This window comes from Camellia sinensis, chromosome 4 (genome assembly GCF_055761805.1).
Source record: "Camellia sinensis isolate YWXY chromosome 4, ASM5576180v1, whole genome shotgun sequence".
NCBI classification, from domain to species: domain Eukaryota; kingdom Viridiplantae; phylum Streptophyta; class Magnoliopsida; order Ericales; family Theaceae; genus Camellia; species Camellia sinensis.
This window is the reverse complement of record NC_138964.1, coordinates 185,806,259-185,828,343: the sequence shown is the minus strand read 5'-3', so window position 1 is coordinate 185,828,343 and position 22,085 is coordinate 185,806,259. Positions and strand designations below refer to the sequence as shown.

At 35.2% G+C, this 22,085-nt stretch overlaps 2 protein-coding genes and 1 long non-coding RNA gene across 14 annotated transcripts in view; 2 read left to right on the top strand and 1 right to left on the bottom strand.

The window, feature by feature from the left end:
- The window catches only part of LOC114266759 (DNA mismatch repair protein MLH3-like), a 110,567-nt gene that overhangs the window by 5,778 nt on the left and 82,704 nt on the right, over window positions 1-22,085 (top strand). For 3 of the 11 annotated variants that reach the window (XM_082867123.1, XM_082867125.1, XM_082867122.1), the window contains exons 6-19: window positions 30-87; window positions 1,148-1,205; window positions 1,346-1,438; window positions 1,521-1,686; window positions 1,785-1,800; window positions 1,943-2,163; window positions 3,362-3,431; window positions 3,531-3,614; window positions 4,266-5,777; window positions 5,862-5,955; window positions 6,044-6,141; window positions 7,549-7,622; window positions 7,754-7,951; window positions 9,504-9,548. In XM_082867123.1, the coding sequence (XP_082723249.1) occupies window positions 30-87; window positions 1,148-1,205; window positions 1,346-1,438; window positions 1,521-1,686; window positions 1,785-1,800; window positions 1,943-2,163; window positions 3,362-3,431; window positions 3,531-3,614; window positions 4,266-5,777; window positions 5,862-5,955; window positions 6,044-6,141; window positions 7,549-7,622; window positions 7,754-7,951; window positions 9,504-9,548 (2,787 nt within the window). Of the gene's footprint in view, window positions 1-29; window positions 88-1,147; window positions 1,206-1,345; window positions 1,439-1,520; window positions 1,687-1,784; window positions 1,801-1,942; window positions 2,164-3,361; window positions 3,432-3,530; window positions 3,615-4,265; window positions 5,778-5,861; window positions 5,956-6,043; window positions 6,142-7,548; window positions 7,623-7,753; window positions 7,952-9,438; window positions 9,549-9,622; window positions 9,677-9,803; window positions 9,911-10,241; window positions 10,291-10,619; window positions 10,680-10,813; window positions 10,887-11,083; window positions 11,160-11,196; window positions 11,283-11,407; window positions 11,808-22,085 lie in introns of those variants that run through there. The other 8 variants (XR_014328075.1, XM_082867128.1, XM_082867124.1 and 5 more) reach the window with 8 other exon arrangements.
- Window positions 12,329-21,868, bottom strand: LOC145789768 (uncharacterized). 2 transcript variants are annotated; one of them, XR_014328084.1, is made up of 4 exons: window positions 21,432-21,868; window positions 14,081-14,135; window positions 12,957-13,095; window positions 12,329-12,634 (listed from the first exon to the last, which is right to left on the bottom strand). It is a non-coding gene; the product is annotated as an uncharacterized LOC145789768 (long non-coding RNA). The 2 variants fall into 2 exon arrangements; XR_014328083.1 differs by lacking the exon at window positions 21,432-21,868 and having other exon boundaries at window positions 14,081-14,534.
- Window positions 14,857-17,956, top strand: LOC145823516 (putative protein phosphatase 2C 51). Its single transcript, XM_082923019.1, has 6 exons — window positions 14,857-14,996; window positions 15,364-15,470; window positions 16,270-16,372; window positions 16,453-16,594; window positions 16,764-16,938; window positions 17,210-17,956. The coding sequence occupies exons 3-6, from the start codon at window positions 16,307-16,309 to the stop codon at window positions 17,520-17,522; spliced, it is 696 nt and encodes a 231-aa protein (XP_082779145.1). The 5' UTR covers window positions 14,857-14,996; window positions 15,364-15,470; window positions 16,270-16,306; the 3' UTR covers window positions 17,523-17,956.

Genomic DNA, 22,085 nt, shown 5'->3' with positions numbered 1-22,085 from the left:
GGTGGTTGACTTCCCATCATTCTTTCCAGGGATGCAAATGTTTGTATCTTGGAATTGATGATGGTAGGCAAGATGTAGGCACAACAGGTAAAAATTGTTGTGTAGTCACTATTGGCAAGCAAGTCACTATTATTTCTCCCATTTGGAAGATCTGTTTGTGCTTTTTTTGCCTGTTGTTTTCTTCTCTTTCTTGACACTGTTAAATGTTTGATAACAAGTTTAAATAAAACAAAAATTGGATTTGTAAGTAACAAGAACCTGCACAAGTATATTATGGTGGAGAGCATTATTCTGTTTGGTAGAAGGTAAGCAAATAGATTGGAGCTGGCCTTATGTGTGCACAAGTAAAGATTGCTTCTTTAGCATTACAAGAACAACACTGGAACTTCACCTGAAAACAAAATGATAAGCCGCTTTTAATCACCGTTCCTTTTCTTTGTTTTGAATTGTTTGGAACAGGGAGTTTCTGGCTTAATTAGCTCAGTGTTGAAAATGAACAAATTCAGGATTGGATCAGCCTTCCAGAAATTCCACTTAGAAGCCTCCTCTTAATAACATCTAATTAGCGTCTTTCTAGTGTCGCATGACTGCTTTTCATCACATTATTGTTTCCAAATTTTATATAAATAACTATTTTTGTTTTAATCTGCCATAACATTGTTCTCTTCACATTACATTGAGAAATTGTCCTTTATAAAAGGTTACTTTGGTAGATTGTCTAGTGAAAAGGAGAGATGGAATTTATAAACACACTTTGTGTCAATGCCTTACAAGTTTGTTTAAACTGATCATCAAAGCATCAATGTTTGCAGCGTGAATCCATTTTTGTAGCTTATTTTGAGGAAGTCAAACAACACAACAATCATATCAATGGGCAAGAATTACCAAAGTACTGTTGGATTTGTCCATTAAAATTGTAAAGTTGGGTCACTTTGTGCTTCTTGTATGAACTACTCTGAGTATTTGTCCCAGTTTTCTTATATCTTTCTTTCAAATGATATTGGCTTTTAGGAATGCTAGAGTGTATGTGAATTGTAGGCTTGTAACTGCTTTATATGGTGAATAAATTTGCCTTTCCTTTTTCCTGTTGATTATGATGCAGATAAGCTTTGATTTGTTTTCTAAGAATAGTCTTGGGTCCTTGCAGTCATTGTTCGGGATTTATTTTACAACCAGCCAGTTCGGAGGAAGCATATCCAATCTAGGTTCCTCTTACTTTGCACATATTTTGCTTTGGGTTTAAATTTATTAATGATAGCCAACTACCTTAGCTGATATGATCATTTTACTCGTGATGATGTGCACTAACTTGATTTGGTTGTGATTTGCATAATGAAATTGGAAGCCCGAAGAAGGTCTTGCACTCAGTCAAAAAATGTGTTCTTAGAATTGCCATTGTTCATCCAAAAGTATTCTTCGAAGTTGTTGATATTGAGAGGTGTTCCTGCTCTACATTTGTCAATATAGCACTTGGAGGGTCATATATGTGTTTGCTTACATTTTGTTTTACCTGCATGCAGTGAGGATGAGTTGTTCTGCACGACTCCTTCCTCATCTCCTTTGTCACTGTTGACGAGTGGTTTTGGAATTGAGATTTTCAGCTCTCTACATGAATTAAATGTCTCTGATGGTGTATTAAAGCTTTCTGGATATATGTCTAGTCCTCGTGATACTTCATTTGTGAAGGTATACTTCATTTGATGATATAACTATTTAACTGTTTTGATATGCTTTACTGATTCCCCACTGTCAATAGTGCTAATTGAGGGTCCTTTTTCTTGCAGGCCTGTCAATTTGTCTGTATCCGTGAAGTTGATTATCTTGTTAGTGTGCAAAGGTTATATTGCACTAGATAGATTAGCAATTAAGATACTGATAAAACAAAAAGATCGGCACTTGAGATAATTGAGAATTTTGATTTTCTTGACCTTCACTTATGTAGACATCAACTCTCTTTATATCTGCAAGGGCCCAATTCATAAACTGCTGAATGAGTTGGTCACTAGGTTCAACTCTTCGGATCTGCAGGAGGCTAACATGAAGTTACAAAATGGGAAGCGAAGTAGGTCTCAAACATATGAAACATACATTTTGAATTTAAGTTGCCCAAGATCTTGGTATGATATAACATTTGAACCATCAAAGACTTCTGTTGAATTCAAGGTAACATTTCTTCTTGTTTGATCATGAACTGTGATATATATAATTAGCTAATTGATTGAGAATTTTCCTGGCTTATGAAGTTTGTTTGCCCCTTGTCAATTAGATTGTTTTGAGTGGAAAAGTGATTTTTGTCATTTCTCAAAAAGTTGAAATATTGGAGACTTCAGTAAAATGTGCCTAGAAACGGAAAAGGGGTTGGGGGGGTGGTGAATTATGTTTATTAGCCCTATTTTAGCCTTTTAATCAAAATTTACCACAGTAAATAGCAATCACACGATAACACAGATTTTACGTGGAAAGCCCAAAAGGGAAAAACCATGGCCACAACACCCAACAAAAATCCACCAAACGATGATGGAATACAGGACACAGTCGAGAAAACTTACAACCGTATACCTAGGTTTATCTACAACTCTGATGACTTGTAGTTACTCCACGAGCATAGCTTGACTTAGTCAGCCTTTTTGATCTTCTGGACACTACGAAGCAACAGCCTCGATCTCTATTCTTGAACGGATCCAATTATCCAATCAACCCTGTGTGCAGAACACAACAATGCAAAGATATGTAAGGTTTTTGGAAAACTATCTCGAGAAAATTCTCTCACAATGATCAAAATATTTGCTCATAATTTTTCTAGAGTTTACAGAATTTTGACTGTGAAAAAACAATGGTTGGGATATAGAAAACCAAGTTATAGAGGTGTTTATATTGAAACTCAGCTTCCAAAACCAATTTACGAAGGATTTGTGAAAACTAGGGTGGCAATCGATCACAACTAATAAGGGATCGATCACTTTCAAAGTGAGGGCTCGATTTCACATCGATCTCTGTTGATCGCATGCTTCTGTTGAATTCTGTTGAAACAGGGATTGTTTGGGGATTGATGCTTCTGTTGAAAAAATTTCATTTGTGCATTACACTTGATATAGCAGTATATATACATATATTTTCCTTCCTTCTGTCAATTTTGGATGATTGGTGTTGTTTCTTCCTCCATGTGTGTGATTCATTTGCCTAAATGCTGTAGATGGCTTGTCTACCTCATTCTTCTCACTTACAGTGTGCTAGTATTTCCTTCAGGGCTTTAGTCTTACTAATTTAATTTGTTTGGTTATCACTCTGTTGTGAAGTAATTTAGGAATCCAATTGTTCCCTTGATCCTCTCTCTCTCTCTCTCTCTCTCTCTCTCTCTCAGGATTGGTCTCCCATTATTAATTTTATTGAAAAGGCCATCACACACTTGTGGACTGAAAAATTTTCTCACGGTAAACTGCTAAATTTGTGAATAATCTTTTTGCTGTCTGTTAACATTATTTTTGTTAATTCATTTCTTAAACTTGTCTTGACTTTTGATATGTTTCAAGGAAATTCCTCCAGCCGTGGTACTGTTATGCCAGAAGAAGACAATACCTGGAGGGAAGGTAATGATGTTTCATCACCAGAAAAAGGTAGGATCTATATTTTATTATTGAATGTCTTGCTTCTGATAATTCTGTATATAGAGTTTGAATACCCTGATCTAGTTGTTTCAATAGTTACATTCCTCAGAACTATTTGGAGAAGAGAGAACACATTTCCAGAGTAACAAAATTTCATGAATGATGTTTATATAGCTTGCTTGTGAACTGGCAAAAAATCTGTTTGGGTAAATTATACTGTTGGTCCCTTAAGGTCCAGTGAAGTTTTCACTTCGGTCCCTGTAGTTTCAATTTCATCAATTTAAACCTCATACTTTCAATTACGTTTCAATGTGGTTCCTCTGTCCATTGTGGTTAGCATTTTGGACGGAAAAAGGCAACATGTGGAAATTTTAGCAATTCCTGCACAAAAAGAAAAATGAATAGGTTACACCTGTGGTCCCTATAGTTCTTTTGAATTCTACTGTTGTCCCTCTAGTTTCGCACATGTTTTCCATCCAAAATGTTAATGACAGCTGACCACATTGGTACGGAATTGAAAGTATGAGGTTTAAATTGATGAAATTGAAGCTATAGGGACTAAACTGAAATTTGGCTCAAACAAGGAGCAAAGGTGTAATTTACCCAATCGATTTCCTTCATGTGTATCCTAAGATTTCTTTTGTTGCCAAACATTGGCAGATTTGCCACAAAAATATGAAATTGCAAAAAGGAGGTGCAGGATGTACAATCACCGTGCTTCTTTTGGCCTTCTCTCCCCCCAGCTGGAGATGCCAATTGAAGAAAGTGACCATATGTTTCACTGGAAAGACAATAGATTTTCTTGTCAAGATGCTTCAGAACACCAGATCAGGTTGGGATCTTTGTATCAAACTGACTACTCATTCCAGTTGTGTGATGGATTGCTTGCCCCATCCAGAGTAACTGTAAACCAAAAGAGTGCTAGCTATCTGCAGGCAACTGACCATAATGTTTTCTCTTCTGAAGACCATTTCTTGGGGAATAAGTTCTTTGGGGAAAAAAGATCCAGTGAGCACACAGACTATATTTTGGGTTCTAGATTGGAGGATGCACATTTCAATGTGGATGCCAGCATAAGTAATGGATTTAATGGGAGTGCATTATCTCCTGATTGTTTTGAAATAGGTGATGATGTGGACAAGATCAGCGAGGATCTAAAGCCCTTTCTGCATAATTGCTCCTGTAGGAGAAGCCTTCCAGTTGATGGGGCATCACCTGCAAGCTCTGAAGGATTTGACTTTCGGATTAATGGTTTTGGAGCCAAAAGAAAGAGTCTTGAACCTAATGATTGGGTTTGTGTTGGAGAAATTGATGACAATAACCAGAGGTTTGATTTCCTTCCAGGGACTCTATGGCAGGATGAGGCAGCAAGTGCTTGGTCTTCCCCCGGACCCATGTCTAAGTGTGACGTGCTTACAGGTCTGGATTTTTTGTCAAGGGATTCAATAGAGTCTTCTGCAATAGGTGGAGAGTGTTTAGCTGGAGAGAATGACCTTCCACCAGACTCAATTGCACGTGTTGGAAAATTTTTCTCAAGTCGTCAGTCTCTTAAATCTGAATGGTCTTCTGTAATGTCAGATCCATTATTTAGGACCAAATCTCAGAATGTGGATAATTTCTTTGATGAGAATGCACTTGAGAGGCGTATCAAATATGACAATAGATATGACTATTTAGCGGAAAGGGTTGTTAAGGACCGTGGTTTTTATTTTGATGATTCTTTGCGAAAAAGCTCAAGCCAAGAAGACTTCTCAACAAGTTTTGCAAACATGTGCTCAGGTTTTGAAAGTTGTGTTCGTTCCAAGGAAGATAATTGTAGATTTATCCAACAACATAATCTAGATGATGTTCTCTTTTCAAAATGTCCCGATATATTTATTGATGAAACAGAGTGGTTATGTTTAGACTCGCATGGTAAATATAATGCCAACTGTTCTGCAGTAACGTCACACCATATTTCTTCAGCAATTTATGATGTTGTGGATGAAGGCCTAAAGGATCCGATTATATATCAACAAGAAGGATATGTTTGTAAGAGAAGGCCAAAAAGAAGCCATTCAACTCCACCTTTTTACAGAGGCAAGAAAAAATTCTTCACCTTAAATACACATTTGGCCATGGCAGCAAAAAAACTCAAAGCCCAGGCCATCAATAATGCCCCTACATCACAAGGTGTTGCTTTAATACAAACTGTTTGTAGGACTTGGTGGTGGTGCAAATAAGCTAGACCAGTTAAGATTTATGTGTATTGTGCAGAAACGAGTGGGTTGAAGCATCCTCAACAATCATCTGGTGAATGTCAACTATATTCTGAGCCAAATTCTGTGGAAGATCCATTGATCTACACCAGGTATAATTAGTTTTAGTATTTCCATGTCAAGCTTAAAATGCTAGATCAAATCTGATGGTTGCTAACTTCATTGAGGTTTTGCTTTCAGACCAGATAAGAAGAAAGCACATGACATGAAGGACATTAAAAAATGTGATACGCAAAAATCAGAGGATCTTAACATTTACAGTAAGGATTTGGTTGAAGGTAATGCTGTTGTTATGTGTTGGCAAAAGTTACGTTTCCCATTGATCTATGGGAGAAGCTACCATGTTTGTTAGGCAGGTGTCCATCTATTATGATTACGTTAGTATTATGTAGCATCGCAAGACATAATTGACGTTCAAAAAATTAAAATGCAAAAAGTCAAAGCGCCTCCACATTTACGGCATGGATTCAGTTGAAAATAATTCTGTTATGTGTAGGCAAAAGTTATGCTTCCCATTGATCTATGGGTGGGTACCAGATTTTTTTAGGTAGATTTCCGTCTGTTAAGATTATGTAGCGTTATTTAGGATTGTAGATTGAACAGTTAATATTATTTTGCCTATTCTCCCACAATATGGAAGCATTTATGAATAATGTATTATAGAATGAAGGATTAGTTACCTTTTTAGTCCCCAAAGAATGTGATGTGTCATTGTGATCCCAAATTAAGGCCTAGTTTGGGAACAAGCTATTTTAGTAACTTTTTTGTTTTTTACGAAAAGATGTGCAGAAAAGTAGAGGGAGTGATATGACAACTTATAGTGACTTTTTGACCAAAATAGTTACTCTCCAAGTGAGGCCTAAGCTCTCAATGTATAAAAAGTGTTTCATTTTGGTCCCCCAACTTAACTTTGTCTGTAGACTTCATTAAATTTAGGGGTAAATGCAGAAACTCAATTAAAAAAAATACACTTTTAGCTCCCAAAGTAGTGATCCGTGTCATTTTGGACCCCCATGTTTAAATTGTGTTAATTTACTACCCAATTTATAAAAAGTGTTTCAATTTGGTCCCCTAACATAATTTTGTCTCTCTCCGTCTAAACTAGGGGTAAAGCGTTAAAATCATAATTACATATCTGCTAAAAACAAAAAAAAGAACCAACATCTTTAGAAGGAAATATTCCTGCCATCCAACATGTATATATATGTTGCTTCCGACATTTGCGAGCCCTACAGATGTGTGTATAGAGAAATTAGGGTTTAGGTTTTTATCCAAAAGAGTAATTTGTTTGAGGGACAAAACTGTAATAAAAAAATTAGAAGATGGTGTGAGCACTGAGAAAATGAGGGGTGTGCAAATAGAATTAACTGGACTAAAAATGTGTTTTTATTAATTGAGTTTCCACATTTACCCTTGACTTTAACAACACTTCCAGATAGAGTTAGGTTGGGGGACTAAAGTGAAACACTTTTTTATACATTAGGGACAAATTTTAGACATTTGTGACCAAATGACAAATTGCATACTTTAGGGACTAAAAAAGTAAAAAACCCTAGAATAAATTTAACTTTGTTTTTTTTTTCTTCACCATTATTTGATTATCACTTTTGTTGCTTAGCACTTTATACCTTCATCATACCCATATAAATGATATACATCTGATTTTATTCTCTCTTAACCTTCAGACTGCACATTGAATGAATCTCATGATCCATTAGATTCTGGGCTAAAATGGCAGAAGAGCTGTCTACGGACTGCAGTTGAGTACCTTAGCGTTTTTTCTTTTCTTTTTGAAATCACATTCTATCATGATTACCAGTTTGTTAAAAGAACTTGGGGTTGTCAAGTTATGAAATTAGTGGTTACAAAGTGATTTTGTTTTCTATACAGAGGGGAGACAAATTACATAATCTTCACAATGAGAGTAATATACTTGATGTCTCTTCTGGGATCTTGCATCTGGCTGGTGATTCATTAGTTCCTGAATCTATCAATAAGAATTGTCTGGAGGATGCCAAAGTTCTCCAACAGGTGGATAAGAAGTTCATTCCAATTGTGGGTGGTGGAGTGCTTGCTATTATTGACCAGGTTTAAGCACTGCTCTTCTTTCTTTCTTTTTTTCTTCTTGAGATCCATCTATCTCATGTTTTTAAATTTTTGAAAGACCGTAGCCAAATGATATATTTAGGTAGTGTTCTATTCACTGGAATAGAATGGAATGGAATTATCATTCCATCAAAATATCCATTCCCATGTTTGATTGACTAAAAAATATATTGCAAATGGAATCATCATTCATCATTGTAATGGACTGATCATTCCATAGGGGAGCCTAAGGAATGATTATTCCATTCCATTCCATCTTATTCTAGTGAGCCAAATAGAACATTAGTTCACAAGTTAAAACATTATGCTATGGACGTTGTAATTGTGGACTATTTAGTACCTCTGTTACATGGACTCGCTGGATTAGGGCAGAGTACCCGTGTCGACACGATACGACATGGGTGTGGGTGTGAGATATGTGTCAGATTCGGCATGGGTTTCTTGGACATGGCTGACATGAGAGGAGAAAGAAGGGTTGTTGAGAGAAACTTATAGTGGAGCAATGGTAGCAACAGGGTGAAGATCTATGTCGATTTGTGTCTCTGTGTCGTCTTGTCTCTGTCTTCATCTATGTCGATCTCCTCTTCTCTCTCTCGGTCTTCTCTTCTTCATCATCTCCTCCTCGTCTTCTTCTTCTTCTTCTTCTTCTTCTTCTTCTCTCTCTCTCTCTCTCTCTCTCTCTCGTCGATTTGTGTTCTCTATCTCTCCCCCCTCCCGTTTTTAACATATAATAAATAATATAATTTGTTATATAATAATAAATCTAATTAAATCATATATAATAATAAAAAAAAATCTATAAAAATCTATAAAATAAATCATCCAAATTTTATTTTTTATTTATTTTAACATATTTTGTTATTCTTTATTTGTTATATTTTTTTTATTTATAATATATATATCAATTAAAAATAAAAAAAAATAAATTATATAAATAAATTAAAAATATTATCAATAAAAATAATACATAAGATAAAAATAATAAATATATTTAAAAATAACTATTTAACTCATCTTTATATAATAAATATATTTAAAAAATAACTATTTACCGTATTCCCGTACTCGTATCCAAATTTGGATCCATATTTATGTATTTTCAATTTTTAATTTTGAAGTATCCGAACCCTAGATGTACCTGCACCTGTGCCCGCACCCAATATCTACACCCGAGTCCGTGTAACATAGTTTAGTACTGCTTCTCATGATTCTCAGTCGAGGCCTATTTTATCTCGGCAGAATGTTCAATGACACCAATTGTTGAGATGTACATAGCACAGGAAATCTTAGAAGTGGATTGAGGACATGGAATGGTTAACAGTTTCTCATATGAGAATCTTGTAACTGGGAAATCTCTCGTGTCAGCATTAGCCAGTAGATGCCTGGTAGTATATATACATCTACATGCAAACATGTGTGGGCTTGATTCGTGTACAGACCAACACACATAATCATATTTATTGGCTTAGGGTTTTGGAGTCTGCTTCCAGCATTTGGCTGCATTTCTTACTTTGCAAGTGATTGTCTTTTACAGCACGCTGCAGATGAAAGGATCCGCTTGGAAGAACTACGTCAGAAGGTAAAATGCTTTTGTAGTTCAAACTTTTTAAAATGACAAATCCAGTGTGGCTAATAGACTAGTGAAATTCGTAGGTGCTATCTGGAGAAATGAAGACAGTCACTTACCTAGATACTGAGCAAAAATTGGTATTTCCATTTCACAGTATATGTCGGGGTTCTATTACAGCCCTAGATGCTGTGCCAAGTTAAACATTTATCTGAAAATTTTTAGATCTTCACTATTGATTTTTATTGTTTTCGAAACTGTAAACAGGTCCTGCCTGAAATAGGGTATCAGTTGTTGCACAACTATGCTGATCAGATTCAAAATTGGGGTTGGCTCTGCAACATTCGTTCTCTAGGTTCAAGGTCTTTTAAAAAGTAATTTTTCTGTGTTCTGTGTCTAGAAAATCTTTAATTAGTACTGTTGATCTATGTGTCAATCATTGTGTGAATGACCTTCAAAGATATTAACCCCATACCAATGTTGGTGAACAAGTTTGTCAAATTTTTGTTTGTGCTGATGACTTTGGAGAACCTTTTGGATTTCCTGCTTCATATCTTTCGTTAAGGATTTGCTAGGATGATTTTTTTTTTCCCCGCTAAATGGATGGTGTTAGAGAATGCATGATATATTACATTTGTCTTGTTATACAATTCATCTTTTAAATTCTGAGATTTTTTTGGTGTACACCCTTTTGTGTTTTTACAGGAATCTGAATCTTCTACACAGGCAGCCAACTGTTGTCACACTTAATGCGGTGAAGAACATTCCTGCCCCTCTCTCTCTTTCTCTCTCTCAGCCATTCTTTTACAAGCTTAAATTTTTTTTTTTTTTCTTGATTGTATTACTAGTTAGTCTGTCAACTACGTACATATATATGCATATATAGAGGAAAATATTATTGCCAGAGAAGTTATTGTTATTACTTCCATAGACATACACATTGACCAACCAGGTGCTTTAAATGTTTAAGTGTCCTCAATGTTGTATATTTACTCAAGATGTATAACATTATTGACATAGTTCAGAGATCCACAATCTCTATTTTGTCTCATTATTGAATATCACAATTACTTTAATGTGCAGGTGCCGTGTATTGTAGGAGTCAATTTGACTGATGTAGATCTCTTGGAATTTCTTCAACAGGTAATACAGAGAAGTTTTTACAGTTCCATTTCCATGATTTTTCTGGAGTTTATTGATTCATCATTCATTATCTAAAATTTTCCCAAACTATATTTGTTGATTTTCTCACTCCAGTTTGTATTTGTGATCAACAGCTTGCTGATACAGATGGATCATCAACTATACCGCCATCCGTTCATCGGGTCCTTAACTCCAAAGCATGTAGAGGTATAATAACCTCAATCTTTAGGAAAAATGCTAGTCTGTGTAAAAGTTGCATTAGTTACCAATCATCCACAAATTAAGTTATTTAATGCTTTATGTGAGGTGATGCTTGTCCACAAAATATTCTCATATGGACTAGTGTCATTTGCCATTTGCCGTGGTTTTTCTTTCTTGCTTCCTGATACGTCTCAAATTTCCAGCATGTTAGCAACTTTTTAGCTGCACCGGAGTTGTATTTCCTGCTCTTAAAAGGGTGAAAGCTTCTTTCTTGGGGATTATGTTCTTAATTTTGCTTATTGGTTTTACTATTTAGGTGCAATAATGTTTGGGGACACATTGCTACCTTCAGAGTGTTCCCTAATTGTTGAAGAGCTGAAGCAAACATCATTGTGTTTCCAAGTGAGTTGACAGTATCCTAGTCTATTTGTCAATCAATACAAAAAATTGAGAGTTTGTTTTGCTTAGCTGAGAGAGAGAGATTGCTTAGCTGCATTGTTGATAATTCTGGAGAGTTTGTTTTGCAGTGTGCTCACGGGCGACCAACAACTGTCCCTCTTGTCAACTTGGAGGCATTGCATAAGCAGATAGCTAAGCTTGGATTGTGGAATGGTGGTTCTAATGAATTGTGGCATGGGTTACATCAGCATGAACCCAGTTTAGAACGTGCAGCACAGCGTTTGAGTTCTGCCAGAGGTCTGTCTTGATGAGTAACCAGTTGGTTTTCCAGATTCAGTGGTGGCTGTGGTTCTCCACCAACACGCCTTTTTTCCTTGCCACTGTGAACCCATTCTTTCAATTTGTTATGTATAGTTCTCATTCTGACCGCTGAAGTAACCAATAATATGTTGTACCAGTGTAACAGAGTCGCTTGTAGTTTGTAACGACAGTTATTTGCACACAATAAAATCACACCTTATTTTTTCACCTCTTTTTTAAAATCATTTAAGGCAAAGCTACTTGGCAGATGTGTGATCAAAACAGCTAGATATAGTTGCTTCTTCTCTTGTCCCTTTTTTTTTTTTTTTTTTTCTCTGTCCAGCAAATATACTAAAATTATGAGTGCTAAAATCATACATGGACTATGTCAAAATTTGAAGTAAATACCTCCAGATAACCCCATTACTGTGAATGAAGTTGGACAACAAAAAAAATAAAAATAAAAATTTCCAATGTATATCATCCAGAACACAATAGACGTTAAATCAACACAGCACGGCAGCTGGACAGAAGATATAATTGAATGAAAAAATGTGACAACCATCTTTCTCAAAGAAGCAGCAATTCAATCATCCAACAACCAGGTGGGCTTAATCTACTGCATGCTAATGATGTCCATGCAGGTATTCCCTATGATTTACATATTTTGAAGTGCAGTGACTAGTAAAAGGATTAAAGCAGACACTATATTGATTCTTCTAACGAATAGATTGGTAAAATCAATTTCTTAAAATTTCCCATCTTCCGTTTGCAGAATATGAAATGTATATCAATTCAATCATGTACAAAACACTCAGTTGAGGGAACAAAATTTAGCACAGTCACCAATCTCATAATGATGTTATATTATATCGGGTACCATTGACCAGGAACTGTCCGAGAAGGTAGATTGTGGTGCATCATAGCTCTTTATTCGAAACAGTTCAACACCATTGATTATTTTATCTACTTGGAACTTGAGTGACCGGGTTGTCAGTGGCAGCACATAACGCCTTCCAGATTGGGATTAACATTTTCACTGGTGGGTGAAGTTCCTGGACAAGAATTCAAGCCCTATTTGAGTCAGTACAAAGAGGGAGAGTGGGGGCTGAATGGAAATAACAAGGGGCAACATCTTTGCAAAAAATAGTTCCTTATTTATTAAACAATAAATCACCCTATTCAACTGCTTTAACAATCAGCTGTTCTTCACAGAATGGGACATAGGATGGGTCCCACATGTGGGGTGTGAAAATCCTCTATGCACTATAATATGCACTTCAAGGCTCACTTGTTCTTTGTGACTTTTTAAGTTATAATCATCATTAGGTTTTTCCGAAAAGCATAGAAAGTACAAATGAGAAAACATCATTTTACCTTGAAAACTAACACAAGTTCTTCTTCCTCACGTACAATCAGAGACAAGTTCCAATAACAAGTGACTGGGGTCACACATTCATTCAGGACAGGTTTCAAAATCTTTTCAATGGGAATGAAGCGGTGGATTATTTTCCCACTATGTGAGGAAAAAAAGAGTAGTATTAGTGAAGCCGATGATTAGAAATGACAAAAGGAGAAAAAATACATATAACAGGCAAAACAAAATATTATTCTTCGTGATTGTTTGAACTGGTGAATAGAAGGGAGATCCTAAGCATAAACTACTCTAGTGGTGCTATTGAGCAGCTAAAGGCAAGGTTGGCCATATTCTTTTTTAGGCTAGAAAAACTGGAGAATGTTTTGGGTTATGGAAAAAAAGGGAAGAAGAGATACTCCAACCAGTGCTCTTTTGTAACTGTTGCTTCAGTTTGATAGATATGATTTTTAAGTTTAATATCACAAATATACTTATGAATGGATGAGTTCCATAGCTTTTGTTTTGTTTAAAAACAAGCATCCTAAGATATAGGCACTAGGGCTGCAAACGAGCCGAGCCGAGCTGAGACAAGCTGAGCTTTGCTGAGCTCGAGCTCAGCTCATTTGCTTATTGAGCTCGTTTATTGAGCTTTAGCTCGGCTTGATAAGTAACTGGACTCAAAGCTTGGCTCAATAAATAACTGGGCTCGAGCTCAGCTCGATAAGATATTTTTTAATATTATTTATTATTTAAATAAAAAATACTATTTATATTATTGAATATATAAATAATGTAATTATTTATATATTATTGAATATATAAATATTTATTATATAATTTAAATAAAGATAAACGAGCCGAATTTATTAGAGCTTGGCTCGTTTATTAAACGAGCTGAGCCGAGCCTATTCATGAACAGTTTGGTTCATTTGCAGTCCCAATAGGCACCAATCAATATCCATATATTTTTTTTTGGACATTGCTATTCAAAGAACCAGCAGAGACATTCTAATAAACAGAGTGTACCATTGAACCAACTTTTCCTTTTCCCAGTTTGACACCTAACATATATTTGCAAATGGGAGTTAGATCCACTCTCTCAATAAATGAAAAATTCTCATACATAAAAAAAATAAGGAAGTACCTGCTGTAGTGAGTTTCAAGCTGGACTCCAAAAGCTGGCATGATTATGATGGACTCTGAAACATTAAGACATAAAACAAAGTGAACAGGTAATGAAAATACCTCCCCAAAATGAAACAAATAAACAACTAGCTTATCTTGCGGGGAAGTTAAAAAAAGGAAAAAATATAAGGGAAGCTAAGTAACAGCCGCAATCTTGCATCATAAAAAACCAGCTATCAACTGCACATAACATAATGAAGATTTAATTTAGGACAGCAAGCATTCTTATCCTCATACTACTTGTTTGGGAATTACTCTAATTTGTTTGTAGACTATCTTTTTTTTAGGGGGGGAGAGAGAGAGAGAGTGGATAAATATCAGAGAATGTTATCCAACTTGTTCTCATAACCACTTTTTAATAGTCCACATATCAAAAACATAGATACAATTCAGAAAAAATGGCCGGTGTAATAGTCTAAATTTGTGGACAAAAATATGTAATTACCAAATGGCTTGTGTTTTCAAGAATTAGAGAACCTTGTGCTGTGCAGACCAAGAGAGAGAGAGAGAGAGAGAGAGAGAACCTTATGCTGCAAGCACTACAAGAAAAGTAGCATATAACCACGCTTTTGTTATGGCGTTTTTTTAAAAAACGTCGTTTTAAAGATTTTCAAAATATTTTTGTAAATAACTCATTTTAAAAAACACGCGTGCTTTTGGTGTACGAACATGTTTCCCTTTAAGACCCACGCGTTATTCATTCTTCTATTCTATTTCACGCAGCAATTGATAGATCTAGGTTTTCTATCTCTTCATCACTCCTCTTTCTTATGGTGAAAGTTCACTAGATCGAGCTTGGTAGGCTCCGATTCACGATCTGGTTCTCTCCATCTTGGCTCAAAGCTCTCAATCAGTCCGATTTGAAGATTAATTTTGTGAGTCCTCTGATTTTTTTCATTTTGTTTATATACAAACTTAGATCTACGATCTCAAATCTGTTATATATATATATATACTAATTTATGTCTATTGATCGCGATCGATTTTTATTCTGTTGATTGATTTTTAGGCAAATCTCGATTGATTGATTTTTAATTTATTGATCGTGATCGAACACTCTTCTCTGGATTTGATCGATTGATTGCTTTCGTTCAGATCTGTAAGTTTGAGTCCCTATGCGCATATTAACATCTTCAAACCAACTCTATTTCTGACTCGTTCGTGGTGATCTTTGCGTTTGTGCTTTGTATGCAATTCTAGGGTTAGTCTATTGAGGCTAATCTCTATTGCGTTTGTGTATAGAGTCACAGAACCACCATCACAACCATACTGTGTCAATCTTTGTAGCAGCAATGTCTCTTTTCCTCACAATGGGTTTTGTGCACTGCAGACACCTGATTTCCACTCTGGTGAGTCTTCTTTGATTCCCTCCTTCCTTACCTTGCTTATGATCTGTCTAGCCCTGTCGTTTGTGCATTTGGTTTTTCTTCTACTTTCCATAAATTTTAATGTCTTCAAAAGCCATGTATCTGTGTGTTTGTTTATATGTGCATCAAAATTTTATTGGATTTTATCTGATGGACCCGCAGAGTATTTAGAGTGACCAAAATTTGAGTTTATGTTCTGCAGCTCCAATAACAAATAGGAGGAAAACCTTGGAAGAGGTAGAAAGATAGGCTAAAATTTGAGTTTATGATAGGCCAAAATTATTGACAAAATTATTGTTAAGATGATGGGTAGAAAGATTTACTTATCTTGTTTGCTGTAGTTATATAAATAGAATCAGACGATGGTTTGAGTTGGGACCAATTTAAAATTCAGTCTGTCTATTGGTTAATTTGGGTATTGATTAAATTTGATTTTTTCCAGCAGTGACCTCTCCGGAATATTACATAAGCTTTCCCCAAAATTTTGAAGCTTTTTATTCTCAAGCATAGTTTTTGCTTTTGAATTTATTTGCATACTCATCTTAAAAGTCTCTGCTTATAATTGCATTTCAGTATTTCCATTTTATCCACATGGTGACCCTTTTTCTGAGATTTCTGTAGTTTTATTATTGCATCCACTTGAACTTTTAAATTTTATTTTTTGTTTGTTTGTGTATTATTTATATCGTTCAAATATCGACCCGTTTGACTTTTTAAAATAAGAATACCACCTTTAGCATGGGTTAGTGATATCTGATTTATTTTTGTTATGTCGTCATAGTTCTGATGAAGATCTACCTGTATCTGGTGATGAATCAATGCATGAAATTCTGCAAAAAGCTTTGTTGAGGACAATTCATGATATTGATACAAAATTTTCACTGGTAAGTATTCAGTCTTTACATTTTTCTTTCTCAAAACAAGTGTTTCTCATTAGTTTGTTGTGATCATCCTACATTCCCAGGAAGCTTTCAATAACAGATATATTTCTGGATCCACGGCCACCATCGTTCTCTTGGTGGATGGTCAAATTTTAGTTGCTAGTGTTGGTGATTCAAAAGCACTCCTGTGCTTGGAGAAAATCAAGTCTGCTTTGGGGGATGAAGGTCTAATTCTTCCCATTATTATCAAGTCCCTTTGTGGTTGGACTCACATTCACTAGGCACTGCTAGATTAAAAAAATACACTTGTCTTGCATGTTATTAGCATATGACAACTAATCTACATGTATACCCATAATTAGAAGTCTTATTTCAAGCCATTTGGACATAACAGGTGCTTCAATAACAGTGCTTGATGTGGAAGAACTGACAAGAGATCATCATCCAGATAGAGATGATGAGAGAGCCCGAATAGAAGCTGCTGGTGGGTTTGTACGTTTGTGGGGTGTGCCTCGTGTCAATGGTATCTTAGTTGTATCCCGATCTATTGGTGATGTGTACTTAAAAAGGTGAATTTTCGGAAGCTAAAGTTAGCTTAGTCTGCTCATCTTTTTCCTCTTCACTTTTTTATGTTTTGCTGTTAGTTCTGCTCTTTAGCCATCATCCTATGGTAATGATGAGAATTATGTAATTTTCAAATAGTTTTGGTGAGCCCATTGCCGATCTCTGATATTATCATTCTCTGTCAAACGTGTGAACTTTGCACTGATCATTATTACATGGCTGATATAACTAGGGATGAGACGTTTTTTCACAGTTTATTTTGTTTTTAACTGTCAGATATGGTGTTAGTCCCGTGCCTGAAGTGATAGGTTGGCGGCATTTAACTGCCAATGATTGCTATTTGGTTGTTGCATCTGATGGCATCTTCAAGAGTTTGAAACCACAGAAAGTTTGTGATCTTTTATGGGATGCAAATGTCCAAGTAGATGAAATGTCCAAAAGCTCATGTTCATGTTCATCCTCTTCCTCATTGGCTGACCGCATTGTCAACAAAGCGTTCAAGAAAGGCAGTAGGGACAACTTGTCAGCTGTTGTAATTCCACTGAATTTTACTGGTTTTCCCCAAGAACCCGCTGGACAGAATTTGTGATTTTGGAAAATCAGCCATTTTAGCCTTTCAAAAGGCATCTGCAATCAGATCGATATTCTTCAAGTTTCTACTTTGACAAACAGAGCATGTTTTTCATTTGCTCTGAAACTCATTTGAGATAGGATTGATAACTTTTGAAAGTTAAGAGTTTTAGAGTTTTCATGTACTATTGAGGTTTTGGAGTGTTTTTTTTTTTTTTTTATATTTTTTATAATCGCTACATTGTGGGTAGAATACTACCATGCTATGTTTGGGACCTAGGATTTGTTCAAGGGAAAGGAAAAGAATTTTTTTTGTCAATACATTTGAGTGTAGAATAATGATGATGTACTCGTGAATGTCCAGTTTAACATACTTCGCGTAATATTTGTAATTTTTGTAGCTCATCTCGTGTCGATTGATAATAAAAATAAAATAAAATCCAATTCAACCAATTAGTATATTGTCATTACTGTACAATATCCTAAGCAATGCAAAGCTAAAGACTGAATGCCTCGTCATTGCTGCTTCTATTTTGCAGGTTCTTATACAGAAGACTAGCTGACTTCAATGGAACCACAATGGTCGACAAGTTATCCATGCTGCCTTCTTCAAAGGCAGTCTTTACTATGCATTCGGCTGATGGATAATCGCAAGAAGGGAATAGCTTCAACATTTCATAACCTTTGGAATGCCTCACGGTTAGCTTTTCGTATATTCCCTCAGATGAAACCACTAAGTAGCTGTCGTTTCTGGTTAACTTTTAAGATGAGAACTTATTGTAATGTGTTTCTGCTTGTTCAGACTTAAATTACGAATCTCTTCAAATTGTGTAATGTGTAAAGCATCATAATAGATTATATAAGTTAGTACTTTCTTTAATACTACATAAGCAAGAGTTAAACAAACCTCTCTTCTGCAGCAGAAATGAGACCAGCTGTCAAAGCAACACCACCAAACTAAAACAAATAACAGTATCATTAATTCTATGCCAAAACTAGTATATGTAAAGTAGTACTCTGCGCAATTTACACAAACTCCGAAACTAACCAGTTGTATGCTACAAAATAATTTTCTTTGGAGGCCTATACGCCCTGTCAATAGAGAACCAAACAGATAACTCTTGATGTAAATCTTCCCCTATGAGAGCATATCACTTTTGAAAGCAATCTACCTGTTGAAAGAATGCTCTTTGTGATAGCTTCTGCAAGGCCAATGCAATCTTCTTTCTTTGGTTTAGATTGAAAAAATGAGTAGCTGTCCCACATTGGGAACCCACCATTAATGCTGGAATACAAACCATCTGACATATCACTTCTTCTTGGAAATTCCATATGCCATGTATCTTCCAGCATATCTTCATGGTCATTAAACCTAGTGAAGTAAAATCAGTATGTTAGAAGGTAGGAGAAAGAAAAAGGAAAAAAAGTAATTCAGCACAAGTAACTTAACAATGTAAAGCCATAAATCTTGAAAGTTACACACCAAAAACGGGGTGGAGGAGGATGCACATCTGGAACCAAAAGCATAGGGTAGAACAAACCCATAGGGGGAACCTATTTTAACAAACTATCAGAAAATAATTGCATTCTCAAAAAAACTGCATTATATTCTTCCTACTACAGAAAGACAGCCAAGCTGAACATTTATCAAGGAGACAAATGCAACAATATTAAGGTCCAAACAGACATACATTCAGAGCTGTTAGTCTGGTCTTAAGAGATCCAGCAGGCATGCCATCTTCATATGAATGAACTACAGCAACAGCTTTGATTGAATTGGGTTTTATATGTTTCTGGGTATTCTTAATTTCTTGTAGTCAGTACTTGGCATAGCTCTTAGCAAAGCACCAGAAGCTTGAACCTTTCATGCAAGGCGTTCCCATATGCAGCCGACTGTTGAATCAAGGTTGGCAACTACCTTTGGTTTTGGATCTTGTCTTACTATGTTTCTATTGGGTTATCTTGTTTTTTGACTAATTTCTATAATGGTTCTGTTATATTATGAGAGAGAGAGAGAGAGAGAGAGAGAGAGAGAGAGAGTATTGGGATTGTGCATAAACCAAATTGGCTTCCAATTGGTTTTCTTGTTTTCAACTTTTTTCCAGTTGAAGTTTGAAGGGATATTAATTTAAATTAAGGTTATGATTTGTGTTGAATATGTATTTAGAATTAGAGATTCTTGAATATTTATCAAAAAAAAAAAAAAAAAAAGAGAAAAGAATTAGAGATTCTTGAAGGGTGTTTGTGTAATGGCTTAACAAATTTTGGTATTTGGTGTTTCTATGTTTTGTTGATCTCAACGAGCATGAATTGATTGACACGATCCCTGGAATAGTAGGAACCCATTGGAAAATATCGTGGGGGCATGACGATTACATGTATTTGGTATGTGCCTCAGTTTCACCCCTTTAGAAAATATTCAAGTATTTAGTCAAATTTCGATCTTTAATGCTATAAAAACAGGTTGTTAATGTAATTTGGATTTTCATTTTTCAGGTGGCTAAGGAAAACACAACAGAGATGTTCTATCAATAAACAATTTAAATGCATTTGGCGGGATGTAATTTCATTCCTTTGGCATTTGTTTCTTTTAATTTCTATTGGATTGTTGACGATGAGCTTTTTTGTAGATATTATACTCTCTCTATTTAATGCTTTTGCCCAAGATAAAACATACACAGGTAGAATGATATTGGGATTGAACTTATTGGATTTTTTTCTTGAAGAATGTTGTATTGGGTACTATTATAGATGTGAGGGAATAGTAATCTCACAGAAATATATGTCTGTACAAAGTTTTATTCATTATTGCTATTTTATAGGTATATTTTTAAAGTTAAATCTTACAAAATTAGTAGTTTAAAAAAAAAAATTTAAAATCTATCGTTTTTCAAAACGCCACTATAGTTATATTTTTAAAATAATAAAAAAGCTATTACGACGTTTTTGAAGCGTCGCTGAATGACTGTGACGTGATGCTACTGTTGGCTGCCATATTTAGCGGCGTTTTTAAACGCCGCCTATACTTATTTTACGACGTTTTTAAAGCGTCATAAACTTATAGCGACGGCCGCGTCTTCGGCGTTTGGTGGTAAGCGTCACTAAAGAAATTAGCGGCGTTTTTCATACATATAGCGGCGTAAAAACGCCGCTAAAAGTCGTTTTTCCGTTCACAAATCCTCTTTCCCTTGTAGGCTTGTATGATATATGTATGCTTGTTTATGTTTGTGTTTTCTTTGTGTTGCTTAGAAGGACAATAGAGTTATCATTAGTCAATTTTAAAAATACCAGACAAATATTATAAATAATACACGTGCTGCTCAGCAATGTGTTTCAATATGTCCTCAACAATTAAATACTGAAGAATATAATTTCACAAAAGTTGTGAAATAGACAGGATAATACAAATGAACTTACACACAGTTTTGAAGCAAATAAAGATAGACTAATGTGAGCGCCTAAATTGGTGATGGACAAGCCTGATTACATATGATCTGTCAATAAGTTTTAGACATGTCAATTCTTGGTAGGGAAACCATAACAAAGAACTCTGCAGTTGTTACTTTTTAAACAAAGTGCAATATGTTAATTAAAGGGATTGGTCCAGCACTTCATGTTACATGTAAAAAAATTGTTAATGTTTTTTAAACAACTCAGCTGACTCTCATATCTTGATCATATGGTCCGAATAGTGCAATAACTTTGGCGAACTAAACCATTTTCACAAGAAAATGATGATAGGCAAGGAGAATGCAGGATAAATAAACTTATGATAATGACAAAGAAATGCCCTCTGCTTTTGCAATGCCTCCAAACAAGGATAACAGTCCAAATTAACTTGAAGCTATTACTAATAATATAAACCAAACAAATTAAATCCTGCAAACAGAAGTTCAGAGCAAAGAAACCCTTTTTGCTAGCTTCTCACCTTTCTCAACAGGCTTCCAAATAAATTGTTTGACAAGGAATGCACTTAAAAATAAGCTCCAAAGAAGTACATGAATTGATCCATCCTGTTGTTTGTTGGATCATCAGGTCAGAGTTTATCACGCATAACTCGGGTCCCATAACAAAAACATTTTGTGATATTCTTCAAATAGTACACACACATACACACTCCACAAGTAAAATCTTGTAAATCATCATTCTGGCATTGAGATAAATTGAATATCTTTAGCAGAGTTTCCAAGATTTACATGTATGTTGATGATACCCAGAAATTTAAACACCCTTTTTACTGTTATAATTTCCCAAGATTGTTGCATTGCATCAAATAGGTACACCCATGAACACAAAACAGTTGCTCAAACAAAGTAGCAACAAAAAAGCTTTCTTTCACTAAACCCACAAGCAGAAAGTACAATTTATGAGTGAAAATAAAAAAGTAAGATTTTATGTTATTTGTATATATAATATATATTCACTATGATTTAATAATCTAAATTATTTTAACATCATGTAATGACTAATAATTTATATGTATATTTAATATTTTTATATATCTATATATATATAATTCGAGTTTCAGGTTGTTTGACGTCTTTACTCAAGCCCGCCCAAATTTAATTCGGTCTTATGAATT

Bases quoted from the DNA above. Each gene is read 5' to 3' on its own strand.
- LOC145823516 (XM_082923019.1), top strand. From the start codon at position 16,307: ATGCATGAAATTCTGCAAAAAGCTTTGTTGAGGACAATTCATGATATT. The intron at 16,373-16,452 runs GTAAGTATTCAG...CTACATTCCCAG, and splicing joins TTGATACAAAATTTTCACTG to GAAGCTTTCAATAACAGATA. The intron at 16,939-17,209 runs GTGAATTTTCGG...TTTAACTGTCAG, and splicing joins GGTGATGTGTACTTAAAAAG to ATATGGTGTTAGTCCCGTGC.